Raw genomic sequence first — 20,149 nt, forward strand, 5'->3', positions numbered from 1 at the left:
CCCCAGCTCCTGGCTTTTCTGCCTCGGGCCCGGAGCCTCTGGCCAGTGCAGCCCCCCACTCAGTTCTTGCTCCCCCCCAAGAGCCAGGCCCCAGCCCCACAGCAGCTGCTTGGTTTGACACAGGGTAGGGCTGGCAGGTGACTGTGGGCTGGTTATCACTTGGGTGAATCATTAACGCCTCACGATAAAGTACCCGGGCTTGCAAAACTGCCTGTCAAGGACACACACTCCCCACCCCTCTCCAGGGACTGGGGCGGGGGGGTGGCCTTCCCCAGGCTGGGACCTCCTTTCCCCCTCCCGAAGCCCCATCCCATCATGCCTCCATCTGTAATATCAGCGTGGGGCTCCGAGGCGCTGCATGGACCTGTCGCAGAAAGGCAGCCACCTCTGGGGTGGAGCATGGCAACTCGGGAAGGGAAGGGGAACCGAGTGTCTGACGGGAGCTGGTAACAAGCCAGACGAGGACCAGGGCGTTTTAATAACCCCAAGCCACTCAGCCCTCCCGAAAGACGTTGCCTCCAGCTGCACGACGCCCCAGCATGCTGTGTGGGGGAGAGAGGACCCCAGTGCCTCGTTAGCATCAGTCCGTTAAGCCGGATTTCTCCCAGAGTGAGGGGGCTCTCATGTGCCCCTGCTTAACCTGCAAGACCAGGGTCTGCAGGGAGGGGGCTCAGGCCCAGTCGTCATGGGGGGGACTTTGACACCCTAGTCATTAGCTTTGTTACCCTGCTCAGACTGGATAGCAGGCAGAGGCCGAATCTGGTTCTGGGATCCCTGGCCCTGCCCCAGACAACCCCCGTCTGAGTGGCTCCTGGCCTGGCCGACAGCCTAGAAGGAGACGGCCGGGCAGGTGAAACGCGTGAGCCCCGTGGCCTGGGGACGCTTTGCCCCACCGGGGCCCAGCAGGGCCAAAGAGATGCAGGCCGATGGCTCATCTCCTCCTCCCAGCCAGAGGCAGCCCCCCCCCACAGCCGCTCATGGGCCAGACGTGGCTTCCTGGGCGGGGAGTTTCAAGGCCACCAAGCAGGAGAAGTTGCACCTTCACCTCCTGGCGCCACATCCAATCGCTCCACACCTGCACACGAAGCCGATGAACAGAACCGAGCCCAGCAGCTGGCACCAGCTGCTGCCGAGGGAGGTGCAAGACGCCCTGTCCCGGGCCATTGCGGTCAGTTCCCTCCTGACCCCAGAGAGCAGCCGTCGCACACGGTTAGTTTTGTAGCACTCACCTCGGTGTCCAGAGCTGCCCGACCTCGTTCCCTCCGCAGGAATACTCAGCCCAGGGCCTTCGGCCGATCTCTGGACGGGTCTCCCTGCTCCGGCGGTGGCGAGAGGACCCGGCCCATTGCGCTAGGTGAGAGAACGCCGGGCCGGGGGAAGCCCTGGGGAACAGTGAGGTGACAATTGCAGTGTCCACATCTCCGAGGGTGGATTTCTGGGTCTGTTCATTCATCTCTAGGGCAAAGGGGTCTCAGGCAGGACACAAATAATACAGCGGCGAGTTCCACAGGCCTGGCACTGGGTTCCCTTCGCGCCCCCCGGGGCAAGGGGCACCTCCCTGTCTCGGCCCCTTGGTTCAGCTGCACAGGGCAGCTTGTGAGTCCCAGCCCCGGGGGCGGGGGGGTCAGAGGGACTGAACGTACATGCTCACACACGTGTGAGGGGACATGCAGAGCCAGGCCCCTCTAATCCAGGTGCTCTGACCTGGTGTCTAACTCGGTCAGTGCACGCTCCTCACGCCCGATTCAAATCCCCAGCCCAGCTCCCTGCCCGGCGCTGCGATTGCCTTGGGCGGCTCCGGCTGGCCAGTCCTTGCTGCGAGCCGGGCGAGGGACAAGCCTGCACCACTAGCCAGCTACACTGCCCCACGACTGCCCCACGACACAGCCAGGGGAGGAACAGGTGGCAACAGGTGGGTTTTGACTGAGGCTGTTTGATTTCCTTTCCCTGCGCACTGTCTCTGCTGTTCAGAGACCCCCCTGGGATCCTCATCTCAGAGGGAGCTGCAGCACCCCAGCTTTCTGCCTCAGTTTCCCCACCTGGAACCCTGGGCTTATTCTGAGCTGCCTTCGCTGGGTGGGTTTGAAAAGACTCAGGCCTTGTCCACACTAGAGAGTTTTAACTGTCCTGGGCCAGTTAAAGTAGCTGCTGCTCTCTCGTTGAGGAGTGTAACACACGACACTTGTGCAAGGCCCCTTTACACGAGTATAATCACTTCTGCACGACGGCTTCTCCCGGTGGGAAGCTGTAGTTCCAGCAGCACTTCTAACCCCAGGGCTAATTTCTCCAACCGCAGCCCGGGCAAAGAGGAGAGCGAGTCACTGCCCCATACAGCTCACTAGTGCAGGAGGGGAAACTGAGGCATGGAACGAGGCCAGGACCTGCCCCGCTGTCACCCACAGGCCAAAGCCCCACTCTCCTGGGTCCCGGGCCTGGGGTGGGCAGACAAGGCATTGGCAGAGCAGAGCGTTGACTGTCCGGCTCCCACCGTCTCTCCCCCTCCGGCCCCTCCCAGCCCCCCAGGTGAAGCAGTTCTGAGCGGCGGTGGCTGGGGAGCTGGGGGTGTTATTTGGCTGTATGTTTAACAGTCCCGAGGGTGAGGGGGGCCACCTGCTTGAGAGTTTCTTTGGCTTGATTTGGTCCCCATTCTCCATTAGAACGCCCAGCCCCCCACCCCCACCCCAGACAGGGGAAACCCCTCCCCCCTTTGCACCACTGGAGAAACCTGTTCCTCTGACACCACCGGGCAGCCAGGAATGGGACCCAGGAGTCCGAGCTGGTAGCCGCCAGCTCCTTCCGGAGGTTCTGCCAGAGCCTGGGGTATTTAGGTCCCGACTGAGGTCTGGGCTGTACAAAGTGGAGCCCGGGGGGGCCACCAGCCGGGTGCTGCCCAGAGCTGAGCGGTAGAACAGAGCAGAGGGGAGAGGCCCATTCACCCCCCTCAGCTCTGCCCCCTCATGCCAACAGATCTCCCACCCCAAGCAGCGCACCTGGGCAGGTTCGACCCCGGCTGACGGCCCCTGCCCGTCCCGCTCGGTGCCAGGCTCCCTCCCGATGGACTGGAGAAAGCCGTGGCTGCTGCTGGCTGGACTCTGGGTCGCTGCCCTGCTGCTGCTGGGTGAGTGCCAGCCGCCCCCCAGCCTGCCCGCCCGGGCGCCGGCCCCACTGGAGGATGCGGAGCAGGAGCAGGGCTACTACCTGCAGCAGCTCTTCGGGGTGTACGGGGAGAACGGCACCTTGTCCTTCCACGGCCTCACCCGCCTACTGCAGAGCCTGGGCCTGGGGCACGTGCAGGTGGTGGAGATGGAGCACGAGGCACTGGGCCACGGGCATGTCACCCACCTGGACATCCTGGAGGTGCAGGACAACAAGCACCGTCACTCGCACTCGGCCCTGGAGCACGCCGGGGTGGAGCCGCCCAGCCTGGGCCCCGGGCTGCAGAGAGAGAACAGCACCTCCAGGTACCCAGCGCTGCCCCTCACTTCCGACCTGCAGCCCCTGCTGGGCCAAGTCCTGGGCTCCCCCTGCCACCCCTCAGCTCTGCCGGTGCCCCTCACTCCCGACCCACAGCCCCTGCTAGCCCAGCCTGGGCTCCCCCACAGCTCTGCCTCTGCCCCTCACTTCAGACCCGCAGACCTTCAATATTCCAGTCCTGCCACTGCCCATCAGACCCAGTCATCCCCTCCTGGCCCCGGGCTGCAGCTAGGAACTGGGAATTCAGTTTTGTTTCTTTCAGGTCAGGATCCCCTGGAAGGAACCAGCCAGAGACCGTCCGGCTGCACCAGGCTGACCCGATGCCCAGGGCGCAAGCTGCCTCTGGGGGCACCCGCCCACCCTTGGACACAGAAGAGCCCAACTCCACAGGGCACCCTGGGAGCAGAAGTGACCCTGTCCAGGCCCCCCCCGGACCGCCCCGCCTGACCCTGCTGGAGAGGGTGCTAGCCCTGGACCACTCCATCGTGGACCATCTGCACGAGGATGTGAGGGGGGGGGCCACGCTGCGGGGTCTGAAGGGGAGGGCCCTAAAGGAGGGGCCCAAGGGGTGGAGGTCTCAGTGCTGACCAGGCTGGCTCTAACCCCATGCCCCCCCCCCAGCGCTGGGAATGGAACCCAGGCATCCTGGCCCCACAGGCCTTTGCTACTCCCTAGACAGCCCCTGTGTCCCAGCGATTGGGGGCTTGGGAGGGCAGGTGGGTTACGCCCCTTCCCCGGGTGGCCTCGCTAACCCCCGCTGTTCCCCCCACAAGTGTCTCAATGTGACGCAGCTGCTGGTGAACTTTGGGCTGAACACCGGCTCCCAGATCACACCTGAGCAGTTCACACTGCTGTGCCCAGCCCTGCTCTATCAGATCGACAGCCGGGTCTGCATCCGCCACCAGGACCAGCTGACACCGGAGCCCCTGGGGGGGGTGCTGTGGCCAGGTAACACCCTCCAGGGCCTTGGGAAGGGACAGCCACCCGATGGGGAAACCGAGGCACAGACCGGGGCGATGACAGGCACTGGGAGCCTCTCCTTGTGCCAAGGGATTTGCCAAACCTACAGGGTGTCGGGGAGGGGGATAGAGCCCAGCCCCTCGCCCCCCAGCTGCCTCACCCTGTTTCCTCTTGCAGTTCTAGGGTGGGGCTTCCTGGCCATCACAGTCATCAGCTTGCCCTCGGCGCTGGCCCTCCTGCTGGTGCCCTTCCTTGGCCGCGACTTTGGCCACCTCCTGCTGGCCTTCCTGGTGGCGCTGGCCGTGGGGACGCTGTGCGGGGACGCCCTGCTTCACCTGTGGCCGCACGTACGTACGGGCTCGCCAGGCCCCCCGGTGCGCCCCGGCCCCAGCCGGGCAGCTGGAAAGCAGGGGCCGGGGACACACATGGGAGGCAGCGGGAGACGAGTTCTGCTGCAGCTCCATCCAGCGAAGCGCCCGCATGGCAGCCAGGGAGCCCATTGGCCCCCCGCCTGGGCAGCCTCCTGGGCCCCCCGGCCCAGCTTGGCACCTGGGCAGCATCCCGGGGCACCAGCCATGCCAGATCCCAGAGCGGGGACCATCCCAGGCCCCCCCCCCCACAGCCCCATCATTGAACTCCCCGATTTCTCCCTGCCCCCCACAGCTCTGGGAGCCCCTGAGAGGGACCCCGGGCTCCCCTCCCTCCTCCTGTGTTTAGGCCCAAGGGAGGCACCAGGAGACCCCGCGGGAGCAGCAGGACTCGGTGCTGAAGGGGCTGTCGGTCCTGGGGGGCATTTACCTCTTGTTCCTCATTGAACACCTCCTGGGCACGCTGAAGCACCGACGGCGCCAGGCGGTAAGAGCTCATTGGGTCGTCCCTGGTAGCTGGGAGCCCGCCCAGGGCAGGGGGCTGGAGGGCGGGTGGGGCAATGCCAGGGGGCACCATGCTGATGGCTTCCAGGGGGGCTGCAGAGCTGACGAGAGCAGGAGCATTGGCACGGGTGTCCCGGCCCAGGCCCTGCTGGGGTCAGCGCCTACTGTGGGGGTGGGTGGCACTGCCTGTCCAGGGCAGCTACGTGGTGATGGCACATCCTGGGTCCTGCTACTGCTGCGTTGTGGTGTCGGGTCCGTCCAGCACCACATCCCGGCTCCTTGGGCCTGTCCAGCACCATGTCCTGGTGTCGGGTCCGTCCAGCACCACGTCCCGGCTCCTTGGGCCTGTCCAGCACCATGTCCTGGCTCCCTGGGACTGTCCAGCACCACGTCCTAGCGTTGGGTCCGTCCAGCACCACGTCCCGGCTCCCTGGGCCTGTCCAGCACCACGTCCCGGCTCCCTGGGCCTGTCCAGCACCACGTCCTGGCGTCGGGTCCGTCCAGGACCATGTCCTGGCTCCCTGGGCCTGCCCAGGTCCCAGTGTCGGGTCCGTCCATCACCGTGACCCGCAAGCGTCTGGTTTGCGCCTGTCTAGGATAACATGGGGAGGACCCAGCCCAGGTCTCTCCCACATCCAGCGGGCGAGATGCCCGAGCCAGCCGGGCCCTGGCCCCTCGGGCGGCTTTCAACTCTCGCCGTTGCTTTCCCACCCTCAGAGCTGCGCCGTGGGACAGAGGCCCGGGAGCCCCTTTCTGGATGCAGACCGAAGCTGCGGCTTGACCCTGCAGGCGTCGGCTCCTTCCCCAGGTGAGCCTGGACCTGTCGCTCGCTCCTGCCCCCTGCGCTGAGGCTGGAGAAGCCAGAAGCTGCCCCTGCCCCGTGCCCCACAGCGCCCCACAGCCTCTCCAGGCTGGCACTTTGCAGCAGCCTGGTCCCGAGGCCCAGCCCCCACCAGCTTGGGGCTGCTACCAGCCTGCGGCTGCTCTTTCACAGGCACAGAAGCCGAACTGCAGCATCTGACGGCCCCGGGGCCCCGCAGCGACAGCCCCGGCCGGGGAGAGGAGGGAACGAGGCAGCCAGTGCCGAGTGCGGATGGACAGACGGAGGAGCTGAGCCACCACGGACACTCGCATGGCCCGGCGGCCGGCAGCGCTGACATCGCCTGGATGGTCATCCTGGGGGACGGGATACACAACCTAACGGACGGGCTGGCCATCGGTAAGGGGGCAGGAGCCACTCCGGGGCCAGGCACCGGCTTCCTGGTACCAATCGGCTTCTTGTTCCTGCAGGGGCTGCATTTTCCGACGGAGTCTCCAGTGGGTTGAGCACCACGGTAGCCGTCTTCTGCCATGAACTGCCCCACGAACTCGGTAAGCCCCTATCAGCACGGCAAGGTTGGCACCACCTGGCATCCCACATGCTCTCACCTGCTGCTTTCCTCACTCCGGCAGGTGACCTGGCCATGTTGCTGCAGGCTGGTCTGCCAGTCAAGAGGGTGCTTTTCTCCAACCTCACGTCAGCCTTCCTGGCGTATCTGGGCATGGCGGTGGGCACGGTGATCAGCCAGGGTGCCTCGCCAATCACCCCCTGGATCTTCTCCATCACAGCGGGCATCTTTCTCTACGTGGCACTGGTGGACATGGTAAGGGGCGGCTGGCTCCGGTACAGCTTCGTCAGGTGGGTGCTGGTCCTGGGTGGCGGCTGCAGCTCGGCTTGGTTTGTGGCAGATCCTGGTGCCAACCCAGCGAGGTTGCTGAGGCCACTCACTGGGCACCGTGCTACCTCCTCGGCTGGTGTGTCGTCTTGTCTCGCATGGCAATTGGCAGCTCTTTGGCACAGGGGTGGTTTTGGCTCCAGGTTTGCCCAGCCCCTGGTGCCGTGGGGTCCTGTCCCACACCTGCGGCTCCAGGGACTGCAAATCATCCCAAAGGCACAAACGGCAGCAAATGGCTCTGTCCGCAAACAGACGGCACGGGCGTCTCAACTGGGTAGCCAGAGGGCAGGCTGAGCGAGTCAGCACCAGGCACGGGCACGCCCAGGGCTCTGGGGTTCTCCCCTCCCCGTGCAGGACGTCTGTCTTTTCCCGTAGCGCTGGAGCTGGTGGCTCACAGCCTTCTCCGTTTTCCCTGCAGCTGCCCGAGATGCTGCGGCGAAGCTCTGGCAGGAGCAGGAAGGGGCCCGTGACGTATTTCGCCCTCCAGAACCTGGGCTTTCTCCTGGGAGTGGCCATCATGCTATGTATCGCCCTCTTCGAAGAGCAGATGAGCTTCCGTGTGAATCTGTAACATGGGGACGGCCACATGGTTCGCCGAGCTCGGATGGGACTGGGCCGAAGTTATGGGCACCCCCTGCCTCCTTCACAGACAACTAGGACCCCTGGACTCTCTTCCTGCTGCTGGCGGGTGTGGGACACCCAGGGCAGCCCCCCACTGTTTGTTCCACATCCCCCGGGGGCAAGCGTGGGTCGTGACCTGGGGGGGCTGGGGCTGACTGGTGCGGAATAGGGGCTGGATTTTGCTGTTCAGTACAGGGAGGAGAGCATGTGGCCAGCACAATCCCCTACCCCCCCTTTCCAAAAGACACCTTCCGTGAGGACACTGCTGTTCAGATTCTCAGCGTTTGCCCGACGTTTGGGTACGTGGAGTGCACGAGGCCAGGCTGAAAACAGCCCAGTGGCCCTCAAGCCACCTGGTCCCCAAGTGACCCGAGCAAGTCTTGGCGTTTCGGAGAGGGAAATACAGCCAATCTGTGGGCGATTTAGGGATGGGTACAGGAGACAAAGGGGGCAGAACGGAGCATTTTGGAGGCAGGGGAAGCACCGGAGTCCGATGGGAGCCAACAGCCCCATGCCCCACACAGAGCGTGCGTCCATCACCGGGAGGAGACGTTCATCTGGGCAGCGGACATGGGAACTTACCGTCACCACTGTCTGGAGACGAGCGGCAGCACTCCTCCCTCCTTCCACTGCACTGCCCAGGATGGAGCCTCCGAAATCTGCTGGGCAGCTAATGGTTTAACGGAATGGAACAAAAGGAATCCCCCCCGTCCCCTCGGGCCTGCCCACTGAAGCTGTGGTTCTGCAGGGGTTAGAGGCTGCTGCAAGTTTAATTGGCAGACCAGTATCAGAGGGGTCCCTGTGTTAGTCTGGATCTGTAAAAGCAGCAAAGAGTCCTGTGGCACCTTATAGACGTTTTGGAGCATGAGCTTTCGTGGGTGAATACCCACTGCCTCGGATGGCAGACCAGTTTCCCCACCTAGCTCTGCCAACAGCTTCTGTAAAGACTAAAGCTAGTTTAATTGGACTGGGGGTCAGGAAACCAGAATTCTGTTCCCAGCTCTGCCACTGACTTGCTGGGTGAACCTGGACAACTCCCCCTTCCCCGGGCCTCAGTTTCCCCATCTGTAAAACAGCCATGATGATTCTGCCTGCTTTGAGATCCGATCTATGGCTGAAAAGCGCTGCAGGAGAGCCCCTCCCCGGCCCCGCCCCCCAGGTCTGATTCCCACCAGCGCTAACCCCCCGCGGCGGGCGGTGGGAAAAGAGGACGGGCGAGGAAGTAGAAGCAATAGCATTTTAATAAACATAATTGATTCAAAGCCACAATATGAAGAACAGGACTTGGTTGCAGATACATGGTATAAAATAGATCAAGTCTGAATGCTTTTGTTTTTAGTTCCTCCCCCCTCGCCCTCCCACAACTGATGGAGGATTTCTCAAAATACACACATGGAACATCTCAGACAAGGAACCGGCCACCCGGCTTGCCTGTGGGAGTGGGACAAGGCAAACAGATGGTATTCACGCTGGGGGGTGGATGGCTTCTTGGTTTGTTTCCTTATGCAATTTCACAGCCCCACGAGGGGGTTTAACAGCTTTGGGTTTGTCAAATCCTTGACAAAAAGGATTTTTTTTTTTAAATTTCCTCCACAGAGACAAGTGCTTTGTTGGTCAGGACGTGATGTCGGCGCCCCCCGGGTGCCGGGATGTACGGGAGGGGAGAGAAACCAGCTGCTAAGATGAAACCTGCATGGCTCAAATCCTGCCAAGCCAGACACCTGCAGCCTCTTGCCCCTGGGGTGGGGGGGCAGGAGAGGGTTTCACACCTTGTTTCCTTTTGAAATGTTAATTGCACATCAAAACTCTGCGGTATTTCCCGTATGCCTCCCCGCAGGGTCCCCTGCACCTCTGCCGATAAAGCAGAGGCAGCCCGATACTCCGCCCGCCCGCCCACCCACCAACTGGCAGGGCAGCTTTTGTGCTTTAAACCAGCAGAGGAAGGAAGAATGAACTGGTTCAGGAGGCTCAGGAGTGGAGGGGATACAGTTGGCATCTCTTCCAAAGATTGGTCCATCCCTTGCCCAAATACCTGCCCTCTGCTGATACTGCAGGGGGGGAGAAGACGGCTGCTCCCGCGAGAATTCCCCAGCATCTCTAACAGCTCTGGTTCACGCATGCACCTCTCCCCTACCTGCTGAAATTAAAAGGTGTCCAATTAAGTTGCCCTGCACCACGACCTCCAGTTAAGGCCTCCGTCCATTAGGAACAACATCACCACCACACGCTGGGGTTTGCTCAGCAGGTTCCAGATTCAGTGCTCTGAAGGGGAAAAATCCCAGGAAACAAAAAGCCCCTTTTATTTCAAAAAACCAAACCAAACCCCAGCAGCTGTTAAACACGATAAGCAAACGGATCCAGCGAGCAAAGGCTGGAGCCGGTGGGTGTCAGTGCTTTCCAGGGTAACATGACGCAGGGGGGCTGCGGCGAAGGAGAAAGTTCTCAGTGGAAGTTTTCCCAGCAGCTCCTTGGCTGGATCCACCCTGCCCCGGCAATGCAGCCAGCTGCTTGGGATGTCAGGAGTTTGTCAGCCCTAGGCTCTGGGGGGTGGGATTTCAGAGGCAAGAAAGCATTCTACACACCCGTGAGCCATTCTGTTTATTGCAAGAGGTAGGTGTGAACAGTGCAGTGAAGTCTAAAATTAAAAAGCTTTTTTGTATTGCCAACCATCTCAAATACACAACGCACCCGCCCACCCCGATGACGTAAAATTCACACCCGATGCAGCCACCTCCCCGCCACATGCACGAAAACACGCCCCAACCCTCCACAGTGACCGACCAGGTCCCCACTTGTAGGTTTAGCACCAATCCAGTTCAGTCAGGTCCCAAATATACCTGATTGAACTGAACTGAAAATGCTGGGGTTAGGGGAAGTGAAATACATCCAAGTGTCTGCCCTAAGCTCACTCACGCTGGGGACACGTGTTTAAAGTGCATGCCCGCAGGACGAGGCAGCTTCTGGGGGGCTGGCAAGGAGCCCCTCCTGGTACTCTCAATGTGTGAGGAGTGCTGAGCTAACTCCTCGGGAGGGAGGGTTAAAGGGGATCTGTAAGCCCCCTGGCACAATGAATAACCCTCTCCTTAGAGCTCCCCAGATGGATCTTCCAGCTGGGCTGGCCCAGCGCTCTGGCATCTGTGCAGCCCAAAAGGGAAGCCACAGCAAGAGGCCAGGAAAACACCCTAAAGCTTGAAATATCAAAGCGCTGAGCCCCGCAAACCCCGTGGCAGCCAACAAGCCACGACACTGGAATGGAACACACATGGTGCTAGAAATCAGTCTATTGCCAATAGGTCCTGTGGGTGCTGGCTCCCCGGGCCTCCTCCAGACCACAGAGGGGAACTTGGCGTCTGAGGTGACACCCCCTTGCCTGTAAAAGCAACAAGTCTGTGTGACGCTGCTGGGCCCAGTGTCCTCTGCAACACTACAAAGCCACACCGATCTACCGACCTGGGCTGGATGCCTGCTTCTGCCTTGTCTGCACACGCTGCGGAACCCCCTGGCATCTTGTCTCCTGCACGCAACATGTATGGGTCGAGGCGGCGGCAAGTCAATTTCAGTCAGCGCCGTCTGCGTCCCCGCTGGGGGCTGTTCCTGCCACTCACCCTCGAGTTGAATTTGCTCCCTGAAGACCAGAACCACCATGGGTCTGGAACACAGATCTTCAAACAGACCAAAGATCAGCTGCTGGCAAACTGCTACCAAACAGTTGCCCAGGAGCACGACTCACTGACGTTGGGGCCAGGACAGGAGAAGCAGAGGCAAAGGAACTCAAGGCTCCGGGGTGTAAGGATGAGCCTTCTCCCAGCTGCACTAAGCCAGTCCAAGCCAGGATGTGTTAACAGCCCCATCCTCCATATTACACTGAGCCCTAAAGGGAGAAAATCAGTCGACGCAGGATGCACCTCTCGCATTAAAGGCAACCATGGTGGCTATCAGCTCATGTCGATGCTGCCTGTGGGCAAAGTTTGGGGGGAAAAAAATCCCCCTGCTGCCCATACGAATCGAACTGTATTGACTAGAAATTCACTGAGCGCAGGCAACAACTGCCAGGGAAGAGGAGAGGAATGAGAAATGGCTCTGGGGAGATTCAAGTCAAAACCACATGCCGTGTTTCTGCACTAGGGCGTGAGGTGTGTCGGCAGAGAGAGGGGGCTGGGGAGGGCAGGAGACACCCCCCCAGCCCGGTGATGGATAGGCAGCATCACACGTCATGCATCTCACACGACACAGCACGTTCTAGGAAACGGACACACAAGACGCGTTTGTTACAGGACATAAAGAACACACCTAAACGCTGTACATGCTGTCACACACCACACAGGGGTATTGTCGGGGGATGTCCAGAGAGCGAGGTGTATTGTATTCATCTTGGACACACCAATACCAGTGCAAACTAGAAGGTTTCAGCACGCCCTGAAGGGAATAAGAGACAGCAGACTCCAGCAGCGAAGGCTCAGGGAATTGGGACTGAAACTATCCGAGTTCTACAGTGAACGTTACAGTTCCGACTGCAATTCCAACAGGCAGGCAGGGTCGTCCTTCCCCGCCCACCTTCCTCTACACCCAAATTCCCAGCCAGCACCTGCACTTTCCGCGAGAACTTTCGTGAATCCCTTACTGCTGCCCCAAAGTAGAGCGCGGACCGAAGAACCTGCAAGATTCAGCCAATGTCTATTGCTTTAGCGAGAGAGACGTTGGAGGCGACTGCCCCCTCCCTCCCCAGTTTGGCACATCTGCGACAAACAGAACATAAGGAAATAAAGTGACTCCCATTTCTCTTCCCCTGCCACCTCCACTCCTGTCTTCAGATCAACTTATTTAGCAGGAGTAACTACTGCAACCAAGCTCGGGGAATTCTTTAAAAATCCAGTTCCTAACAGGCCCACAACAGAGAGCTCCAGTACAGAGCAGGGAAAGGGGCACGGGGCTGGTCGGAGGGTTATTTAACCAATACTGACACTACAAGGCAAGATTTTTGGGTTGGGGGAGAGACGGGACAGGAAAATACACAGAGATTTTCAAGACTGAGCAGGTCCAAAAGCAGAAATTCTGAAGGTAGGTCGCTAGAGATCACCAAAGCCAATGGGAGATGGCTTTGTTCCTAAGAAGACAGATAATGAGAACAAACTTTAAAACTCTCCTCTCCACACAGGTGCACAGGAAAGAAAACGATAGTGAAGAACTAACTGCTTGAATTCAAGAAGGGTCTTGAAAGTGCTTTGATTTGGGTTCTTACTTTATATCTAAGCAAGTTACTGGCAAGATGCGCATGGGGCAAGATTCCAATCTTCCAGCAGACGGATTGGAGAATCCAGGGCATTCGGTTACCCTTGCTAAATAGCAAAGTTGGAGCCTCGTAAACAAAAAACACCCCTCAACTCTCTGGCCTTCCCCCAGTCACACAGCAAAGTCTGGTGTCAAAACCACTGCTAGCCATGTCAGAGGTTTCCCAGGCAAGTTTGCAGGAACTGTTTTGCAGAGTGGTGTTAATCTTGCTAGAGGTCACTCATAGCAACATGATTCTCTGACAAAGTCCCCTCATGTGCAGGCGTGTCAGGGAAACAGTACGGTTAACAAGGAGTGTTTGAAGGGACAGCACGGACTACAAAGCTAGTCAATTTCAAACCAAAACGTCTCAAGAAGTTTCATGTCCCACAGCTGCCCCTGAGCTCCCCTGGCAGGTTTTGTGGTTTGACCGTTACATTTTCCTCTCCTCTGCCCAAACAGAAGAAACCGACCGGACTCAACCAACTGGAGCCAAAGAGAAAAATATATTCCTCTTCCGATCTGCATTAGAGTCATCATGGGTGATACTGACTTAAGCAGCACCAAGACCTACTGATGTTCGGCACAGGGTAACAAAACAAGCAAAGAAAACAGTTTAAAGACAGAAGCAGCTTTCTAAGTGGGTGCTGCCTCTCTGAACACTGGGTTCTGAGCCAATGTGGACATCTTGCCCATCTATTAGCTACCAGCACTTTTTGAGAGAGGAATTTAGTGGCATGGGTACTGTTAGGTAAAGACGTCTCTAAGACGGCATGCAGCTCGGGAGGAAACAAGATTCTTGCTACATGTTGCTGGCTTTTGTCTTTGATTTTTAAATACCTCCTTAAAGAAGAAAGCAAGAGAAAGCTATGGGAGCCCTAAGGCCAAAAATAAAATAGAAACTTGACAGATCTGTAGGGATGAGACAAACCCTGAAATCCAGAATAGTTCTGGCAAGCAGGAGTTTCCTTAGCATGCTGAGTGGAGGGTGGATGGAGAAGATGCTGATCTGACAGAGTGGGAATCTAAGACAATCCAGGACAGAGAGAGACAGTACTTGACGCATCCTCCAGGGACAGAGGAGCCTTTTTAATTTTTGGTTTTAAGGGAGGAGGATACAGACTTAAAAAAAAATCCAAACCCAAATCAAAAACATGGTCAAAGGAGGGGAGATAGAAGCTGGCACATAGCTAGTTTCAGTGCAATTTTCAATCCCTATTTACATGCTATGACGATTCTAGGGAGGGACTACAAAAAGCTGCTACAGACTCCTAACACACCATGCTCCAGTTAAGCCCATCTGCACCCGGTGGCTTGCCATAAGCAGCGACGGCCCTGCATTCTGGCACAAGCTGCCAGTGCTGCACCGAATAAGGTGGCAAACCGGCCAAACACTCATCAGCTTGCCCCAGGTTTGACTTGATGCACTGCCTTGGATGGCAAAGCAGCGGGTCCTGAAAGCATGGCATGACTACAGACAACATACACCTCTGCAGCCCCCCCCAAAAGCAGCGTGCGAGTGATGGGATCCTTCAGGTTGGGGGTTACGGACCTTCTCAGCGACATCTGCCCCTCAGAGGCATCCCAAGGCTGTGAGTTGGTTTTGGTTTTTTGCAGTGTCTAAATTCAGATGCAATCATGTCGCAAAGCCAGCAGTGCTGCCAATCTGTTAGCAAAGCACCCCAAATCTCTGAGGTTAAAGAGCTCTGCTTCCTCAAGCCAACGACTCGGGGGAGCTGAGAGGCAATGGTAGGACCCCAAAGGGGTGAACTCTGATCAGACTGCAAAATCTATTCCCTCTATCTCGTGCTGTGTGTAGGGGAAGATCCCACTATTCAACCCAACCTGCCAGAAACCCTTTTAAATCCAGGTGGGGTTTCTGGTCCATCTTTGGTTCCTGCTTTTGTTTGTGGGAAGCTAAAAGAGAAGGAAAATCATTGTATATTTCCACTCTCCATTTTTCCATATACCCTCCAAATTGTTTCACCTCCACCGGGGAGGAAGGGCTTCCCTCCACACCCGCCCCCTTTACCACCCCCATCTATTTATTTGAAATCTACAGTGGACTGTTGGGGCCCGAGACCGGCGTTCTGCCCTCTCTATCGAAAGAAGACTGACTTGGTTGTTCCCTATACTCGCCTGTGCTGCAAGGCATGTACTGGCAAAAAGGTTTTGCAGTTTCTATATCCCTGGAGCTGTCAGGCTGCCTGATGCAGTTTTCAGAAAAGACCCTTGTGCCAAGCAGGGGCTAGCGGCTTAACGTCGCCTGCTGCCTCCGAACTGCAGAAAGAAACAATGAGAGGGATGCGAAGGAGAATCCTACAGAGCAAGGAGGGGGCAAGCTGGCAGATTCAAATGCCGCAGGCCCCTATTTGGGGCCCGCTGCGCTTCAAGCCGCGGTTCGCCACAAAAAGCCGGCACCACCCCCATCCACACCCCCAGGGAACTGACAGTTCCAAGCATCTTCCAAAACACTCCCTCCCAGCAAAAAACTAAAAATGAAAACAGCAACCGTTTTGGTCAGTACCTTCAAGTAGATCAACAAGAAAAAGCCTTTTTGAAATCAAGACAGATTTCGAAAGAGAAATCTGCTTCTGTTAAAATGCCCTCTTGCTCACCAGCACCGCAACGCTTGCGTGGGGACGGGGCAGTTCCAAGGTACCCAGACCCCCTGAATATTGGCTGAGGCTCACAGAATCACCTCAGAGGGCTGCTCAAACTGAAGAACAGGCCCTGTTTGTTTTTATTTTTTGGTCATCTCCTAACGTTCCTTGCATGCATCACCGTAGCTCATGTATTGCTTTTATGGGACACTTCTCTTCTCCCGAACAAGCCGGATTTCACAGTGCAAATTCAGACACAGGATGCAAAAGGCAAAGCTACCAAAACTTCTACAGTGGTTTGGGGCCCGTGGCTAACTGCCTTCTCCACTACTGTGGGTTGTGCCTCTGGTGAGAGGGAGAGATAGGTGCGGGGGTTACATGGGAATTTTCTCCAGAACGTTGCCCCAATGACAGGGCTTGAAAATCCAAAAGCTAGTGGTGTATCCAGACTCTGTGTGGCAAAGAAATGGAGCCAGGGATGGTGTGGTTGAGCAAGGTGCCTCAGAAACCGGGAACCCACCGGCACCCAGGAGATGCAGCTGTTTCCCCTCTGTAACATTCAATGGACGAGAGGAAAATGGTCAAATGTCCACTCTCGGGTCCCATAGTGCGAGAGCCAGAGAAGGGCTGGGGTGGTTTCTGGACCCATTCCGTTCTAAGGGAGACGTTCAACCCAGCTCCTAAGGAACAGCTGCTCTCAACACCCGATCTGGCTTACTTGCCTGGCTGCCTGGCAGAGGACGCAAAGGGGACCTCTCCTCTGAAAGGTCTGTGCTCCATGGCCACCTGCCTCCCAGGAGCAAAGGCAGCAGAACACAACAGTCTCTCTCTCGGGAAGGGGAGAGGAGACATCTTTGCCCGGGAAGGTAAACTGGATTTAAAGGTACCTCTCCTCTGCAAGTAGCCCAAGAAACCTCTTGTACTCTCCCACTTTAAGCACCTTCACTCTCTTGGGCAGCACTTTTGCTGCCTTGGCTCAATGAACCACCCGCACCAGAGACTTCATCCTTGAGCTAGAATAGTCACATAGCATCTCACGGGAAGAGAAAGGGGCCCTGGGCACAAGAAGACAAGACGTGCTACAGCCCACCCCTTTACAGTGTTCGGATGAGGACCGGGCCTCTGCCAACCATCGCTAACCACACACAGACGGCCTACGCAGGCAAAGGCCAGGAAAGCCCCCCCATCCTCCGAATGGAGATCCCAGAAACACTGTAGCCCCACACAGACCAAGTGCAGAGCACCAAAGAAACTGCAATTTTGATCTATCCGCGAAGAACTAGTTGTGTCCTCTGCTCTTTGAGAGCACAGATTGGAAGCAGGCTGGCAGGGCGTCCTCCTGCTCCTGTCGCTACCCATATAACAGAGAGAGTGTCACAGTTTGGTTCCAACCGAGTGCTTTATAAAAGCCCAGCACTGGTGAAATTGCACCAATTCTTAAAACCACTGTGGCCCCTGAGGCTCAGGGGTCCATGCATTTGCTTTATTAATTTCAAGCTGACGAACAATAGTTAAGATTGGATTTAGTAAGGCTATTTTCCTCCCCCCGGTTTCTCCTTTGCATTGGAAGTGAACTGGAAAAGATGCACACGCAACACACACACACACGCAAACACACACATGCGCTGGAAAACGAAGACACAGAAGAGGAAGTGTTGTTTATACCTGACTGGTGACGAGGTCTGTCCTATCTTATTCAAAGAAATGCTTTATGTGCATAATATACAGAGGAGCAGCATTTACACATAGGATATTGTAAAGACACTGAGAGCTTGCTACAGATGCCTTAAAAGTCCTTAAAGGTGTATTCCCCAACCCGCCCCTCCCTTCGGATTCTAGTTGGTTTGTTTCACATTGTATCTTTAAGGACTTTAAGTCTGACTAAATATTCATGATCCAAATGGAGCCATTGCTCTAAATTTCCAAGAGTTCCTTTCCTCCCGGTTGTCTCCCCCGCTTGCTTCAGCTGCAAAGTTTCACATCACACCCCCCTCCTCCCTCCCCCAAAAAATAAACAAACAAAAAAACCGTGTCCAGTTTTTACTCTCCTGCTGGCGGTTTCAGATTTTCAATACACCCCCAGTGCTGCTGACTCCAGCCAGGAGAAGAGGTTCAAACGGCTTTTTGCAGCCGCAAAGCCCCGAACCCGAACGGTCCACGTTTTCACGCCCGTGATCTCAAATGGAGGGCTGGGTTTTTCCTTTGGTTTCTTATTGAAGGCAAAGGTGAGAGCAGGGTTTACAGTGTGAATGGAACAGAAAGGACCTTTGACATTCACAACTGAGGGTATGGAGGGGAGGGAATCACACAAATTCCGCCCCCCCCTTTCTGGTCCCTGTGGCATGGAGCCTTTTGGTGAGGAGGAAACACTCCTCCTAATTAGGGTTGAAGTGCAAGAGGAAATCTTGAGATGGAAGTTGATCCTTTTTATTTTATTTTTTTGATGGGGTGGGACAAGAGATTGGGGAGATCTCAGTGCTGTTCCCCACCCCTGCTGCTCCCACCTAACCAAAAAAAAAAAAGGGTTGATTTTTATTTTTGTTTTACTAATACTTATAAGCTGATACGCTCAGAAGAACGACACAGGTCCGTTGTCCGGACAGAAGCCACGTAAGCGCTGGGAACGCCCTGGGAAATAAAGCTTCCTTGTTCCCCTTTGGAGCTGTGTTTTTAGTGCTATCTCCCGATCTCAGCGGCTGGGATGTGCAGATCTGGGACTGACCACCCACTCTCCCTCCTTGTAGGACAAGGGGGAGAAAATCAGATTGTTACAGGGGAAAAAACAAAACCAAAAACCAGAGAAGCTTCTAATCTGCTGTGACTCGGGAACCGAAACAAAAGTGACGACGGTATCATCCTCCTCAGGTTATTTTTGAATTCATGGAAGTGCCCATTGAGAATAAAGCCAATTCCTAGCTTCCCAGGACAGCCCTGGTCAAGGACGTTACATTCAGTGTTTGTCAGCAGTTATATGGCTCAGTTGAGCTGCCTGTCTGGCAGCGTGTCTAACAATGGCAGTGCAAATACATCTTTTGAGTTGAAATGCATTTGTGCTGTTTTTTTTTCTTTTAAACGCAACTTCCCTTTGTTCATTCATTCCCTAGAAACGGAAACTTTCAACATTAAAATATAACCCCCCAGACACTCATCTCTCGCCCCTCCCGCCCCCCCTCCCCGCTGCTCTCTATCCCGTGGGTCACTAAAAAGAAACCAGACTCTCAGGTTTTAACAAAAGTGCTTGAAGCAAGTGCTGTGAAGCGAGGGCATGGAGAGAAACTTCCTTTTCTGGGAGGGGCAGGGGCAATCCCACACCCGTTTCATTTGTAAAAATCAAGTGGCACTGGGGGTAGCGGAAAAGGTTCACTCTACACCAAATCTATGCACAGAGCCTAACAGAACGACAAGCAGGAATGGTCTGACTTTGGCATAAAGGTCTGTGTAGAGGAAGTTTTAGATAAGGCCTCCCCGCCGCCACACACAGAACACGTAACGTTCTTATGCCAATGCCAATGAGGTGTCGAGAGACACAAATCTGGGGGACGGGGGAGCCCACAAGTGGAAGTTTCCCTCCGACCCTCTTTACAATGCACTAGGGAAACCATCACAAATCTCGTTTAGCAAAATAATGCATTATTACCAAACACTTTGATTATTACTTAAATTGTCAAGCTGTGCTGTCAAATGTTTACATTACAGCGTTAAAGGAGAACAAGGCTGGCGCCTGTGGTAGAAACAGCCCATTTCCCATCCCCCCCGCGGATGCACTGCTGGAATGGTTTTCCGCTCCGGTATTATTATTCTTTTTAAAAAAAGACACAAGGGGAGGAGTAAAAATAATCCCCCAAAACGTACTAAGAGCAAATAAAATTAAATTAAAAAGTACGACGCAGCAGAGCGAAGACATGCTGAAGCCCTTAGAGAGATCACATTGATTGTCTTGTCAGAGTTTAGTCTTTACCATGTCAAGTGAAGAGGTAACGCATTACAGCATGAAAACAAGGCAAACCAAAGGCCATTTTTTTCCTCTTAATTTAAAAAAAAAAAAAAAAGCTTAATGCCACTATACTAAAACAAGAAGCACGCTCCAAACTCTATGGTAAGATATTCCCTTGCCCTGAAGAGGGAAAAACGGCTGCCCTTGTTTGAAATGATTTTGAAATCCTCCCCCTGTGATATTTAATTAAAACTAAAGTAAGATGGCATTAAAATTATCTCAGTGCTGCACATACATGCGTCTTGCCATCTGCTGTACATGCGGACACGAGGGTGAAACCCAAGCCTTGGAGTCAACACGAACTTGGCCATTTACTTCAACAGGGCGAGGATTTCACTCAAAACTCCTGAGCTGTCAAAGCAATTTTCCCATGCCCTAAATGTGCTAGGTCTCTGTGACTCACCCCAGCAATTCTGTCACTGTTCCTTCAAACTCCTAGGAAAAGGACAAAGATAAGGGAAGCCAGGGCTTCCAGACCTGCACAGCTTTCTCAGTGTAGTGCTCTCATACACTTCTGAATGCTCAGGCCTACTGCCGCACAGCAAGAGAAGGACATTTGCCCGAGGGGGTGGGATGGGGGGGAGGAAGAGGACAAATCTTGACTTTGGACCCATATTCCTGCCCCGTTACAGGAAATGTTAC

At 56.1% G+C, this 20,149-nt stretch overlaps 1 protein-coding gene across 1 annotated transcript; it reads left to right on the plus strand.

The window, feature by feature from the left end:
* Positions 1-916: 916 nt before the first annotated feature.
* On the plus strand, positions 917-7,782 carry SLC39A5 (solute carrier family 39 member 5). The gene is made up of 11 exons (XM_032785650.2): positions 917-1,168; positions 2,968-3,461; positions 3,737-3,980; positions 4,248-4,396; positions 4,571-4,781; positions 5,152-5,289; positions 6,024-6,114; positions 6,301-6,525; positions 6,597-6,677; positions 6,759-6,949; positions 7,440-7,782. Exons 1-11 carry the CDS (start codon positions 917-919, stop codon positions 7,590-7,592), a joined length of 2,229 nt encoding a protein of 742 aa, XP_032641541.1. The 3' UTR covers positions 7,593-7,782.
* The last annotated feature ends 12,367 nt before the right edge of the window (positions 7,783-20,149 follow it).

This window comes from Chelonoidis abingdonii, chromosome 26 (assembly GCF_003597395.2).
Source record: "Chelonoidis abingdonii isolate Lonesome George chromosome 26, CheloAbing_2.0, whole genome shotgun sequence".
NCBI classification, from domain to species: domain Eukaryota; kingdom Metazoa; phylum Chordata; order Testudines; family Testudinidae; genus Chelonoidis; species Chelonoidis abingdonii.

Excerpts from the sequence above, each read along its gene's own strand:
- SLC39A5 (XM_032785650.2), top strand. The coding sequence starts at position 917 with ATGCAGGCCGATGGCTCATCTCCTCCTCCCAGCCAGAGGCAGCCCCCC. Across the intron at positions 6,678-6,758 it reads TGAACTGCCCCACGAACTCG|GTGACCTGGCCATGTTGCTG; the intron begins GTAAGCCCCTAT and ends TCACTCCGGCAG. Across the intron at positions 6,950-7,439 it reads ACGTGGCACTGGTGGACATG|CTGCCCGAGATGCTGCGGCG; the intron begins GTAAGGGGCGGC and ends TTTTCCCTGCAG.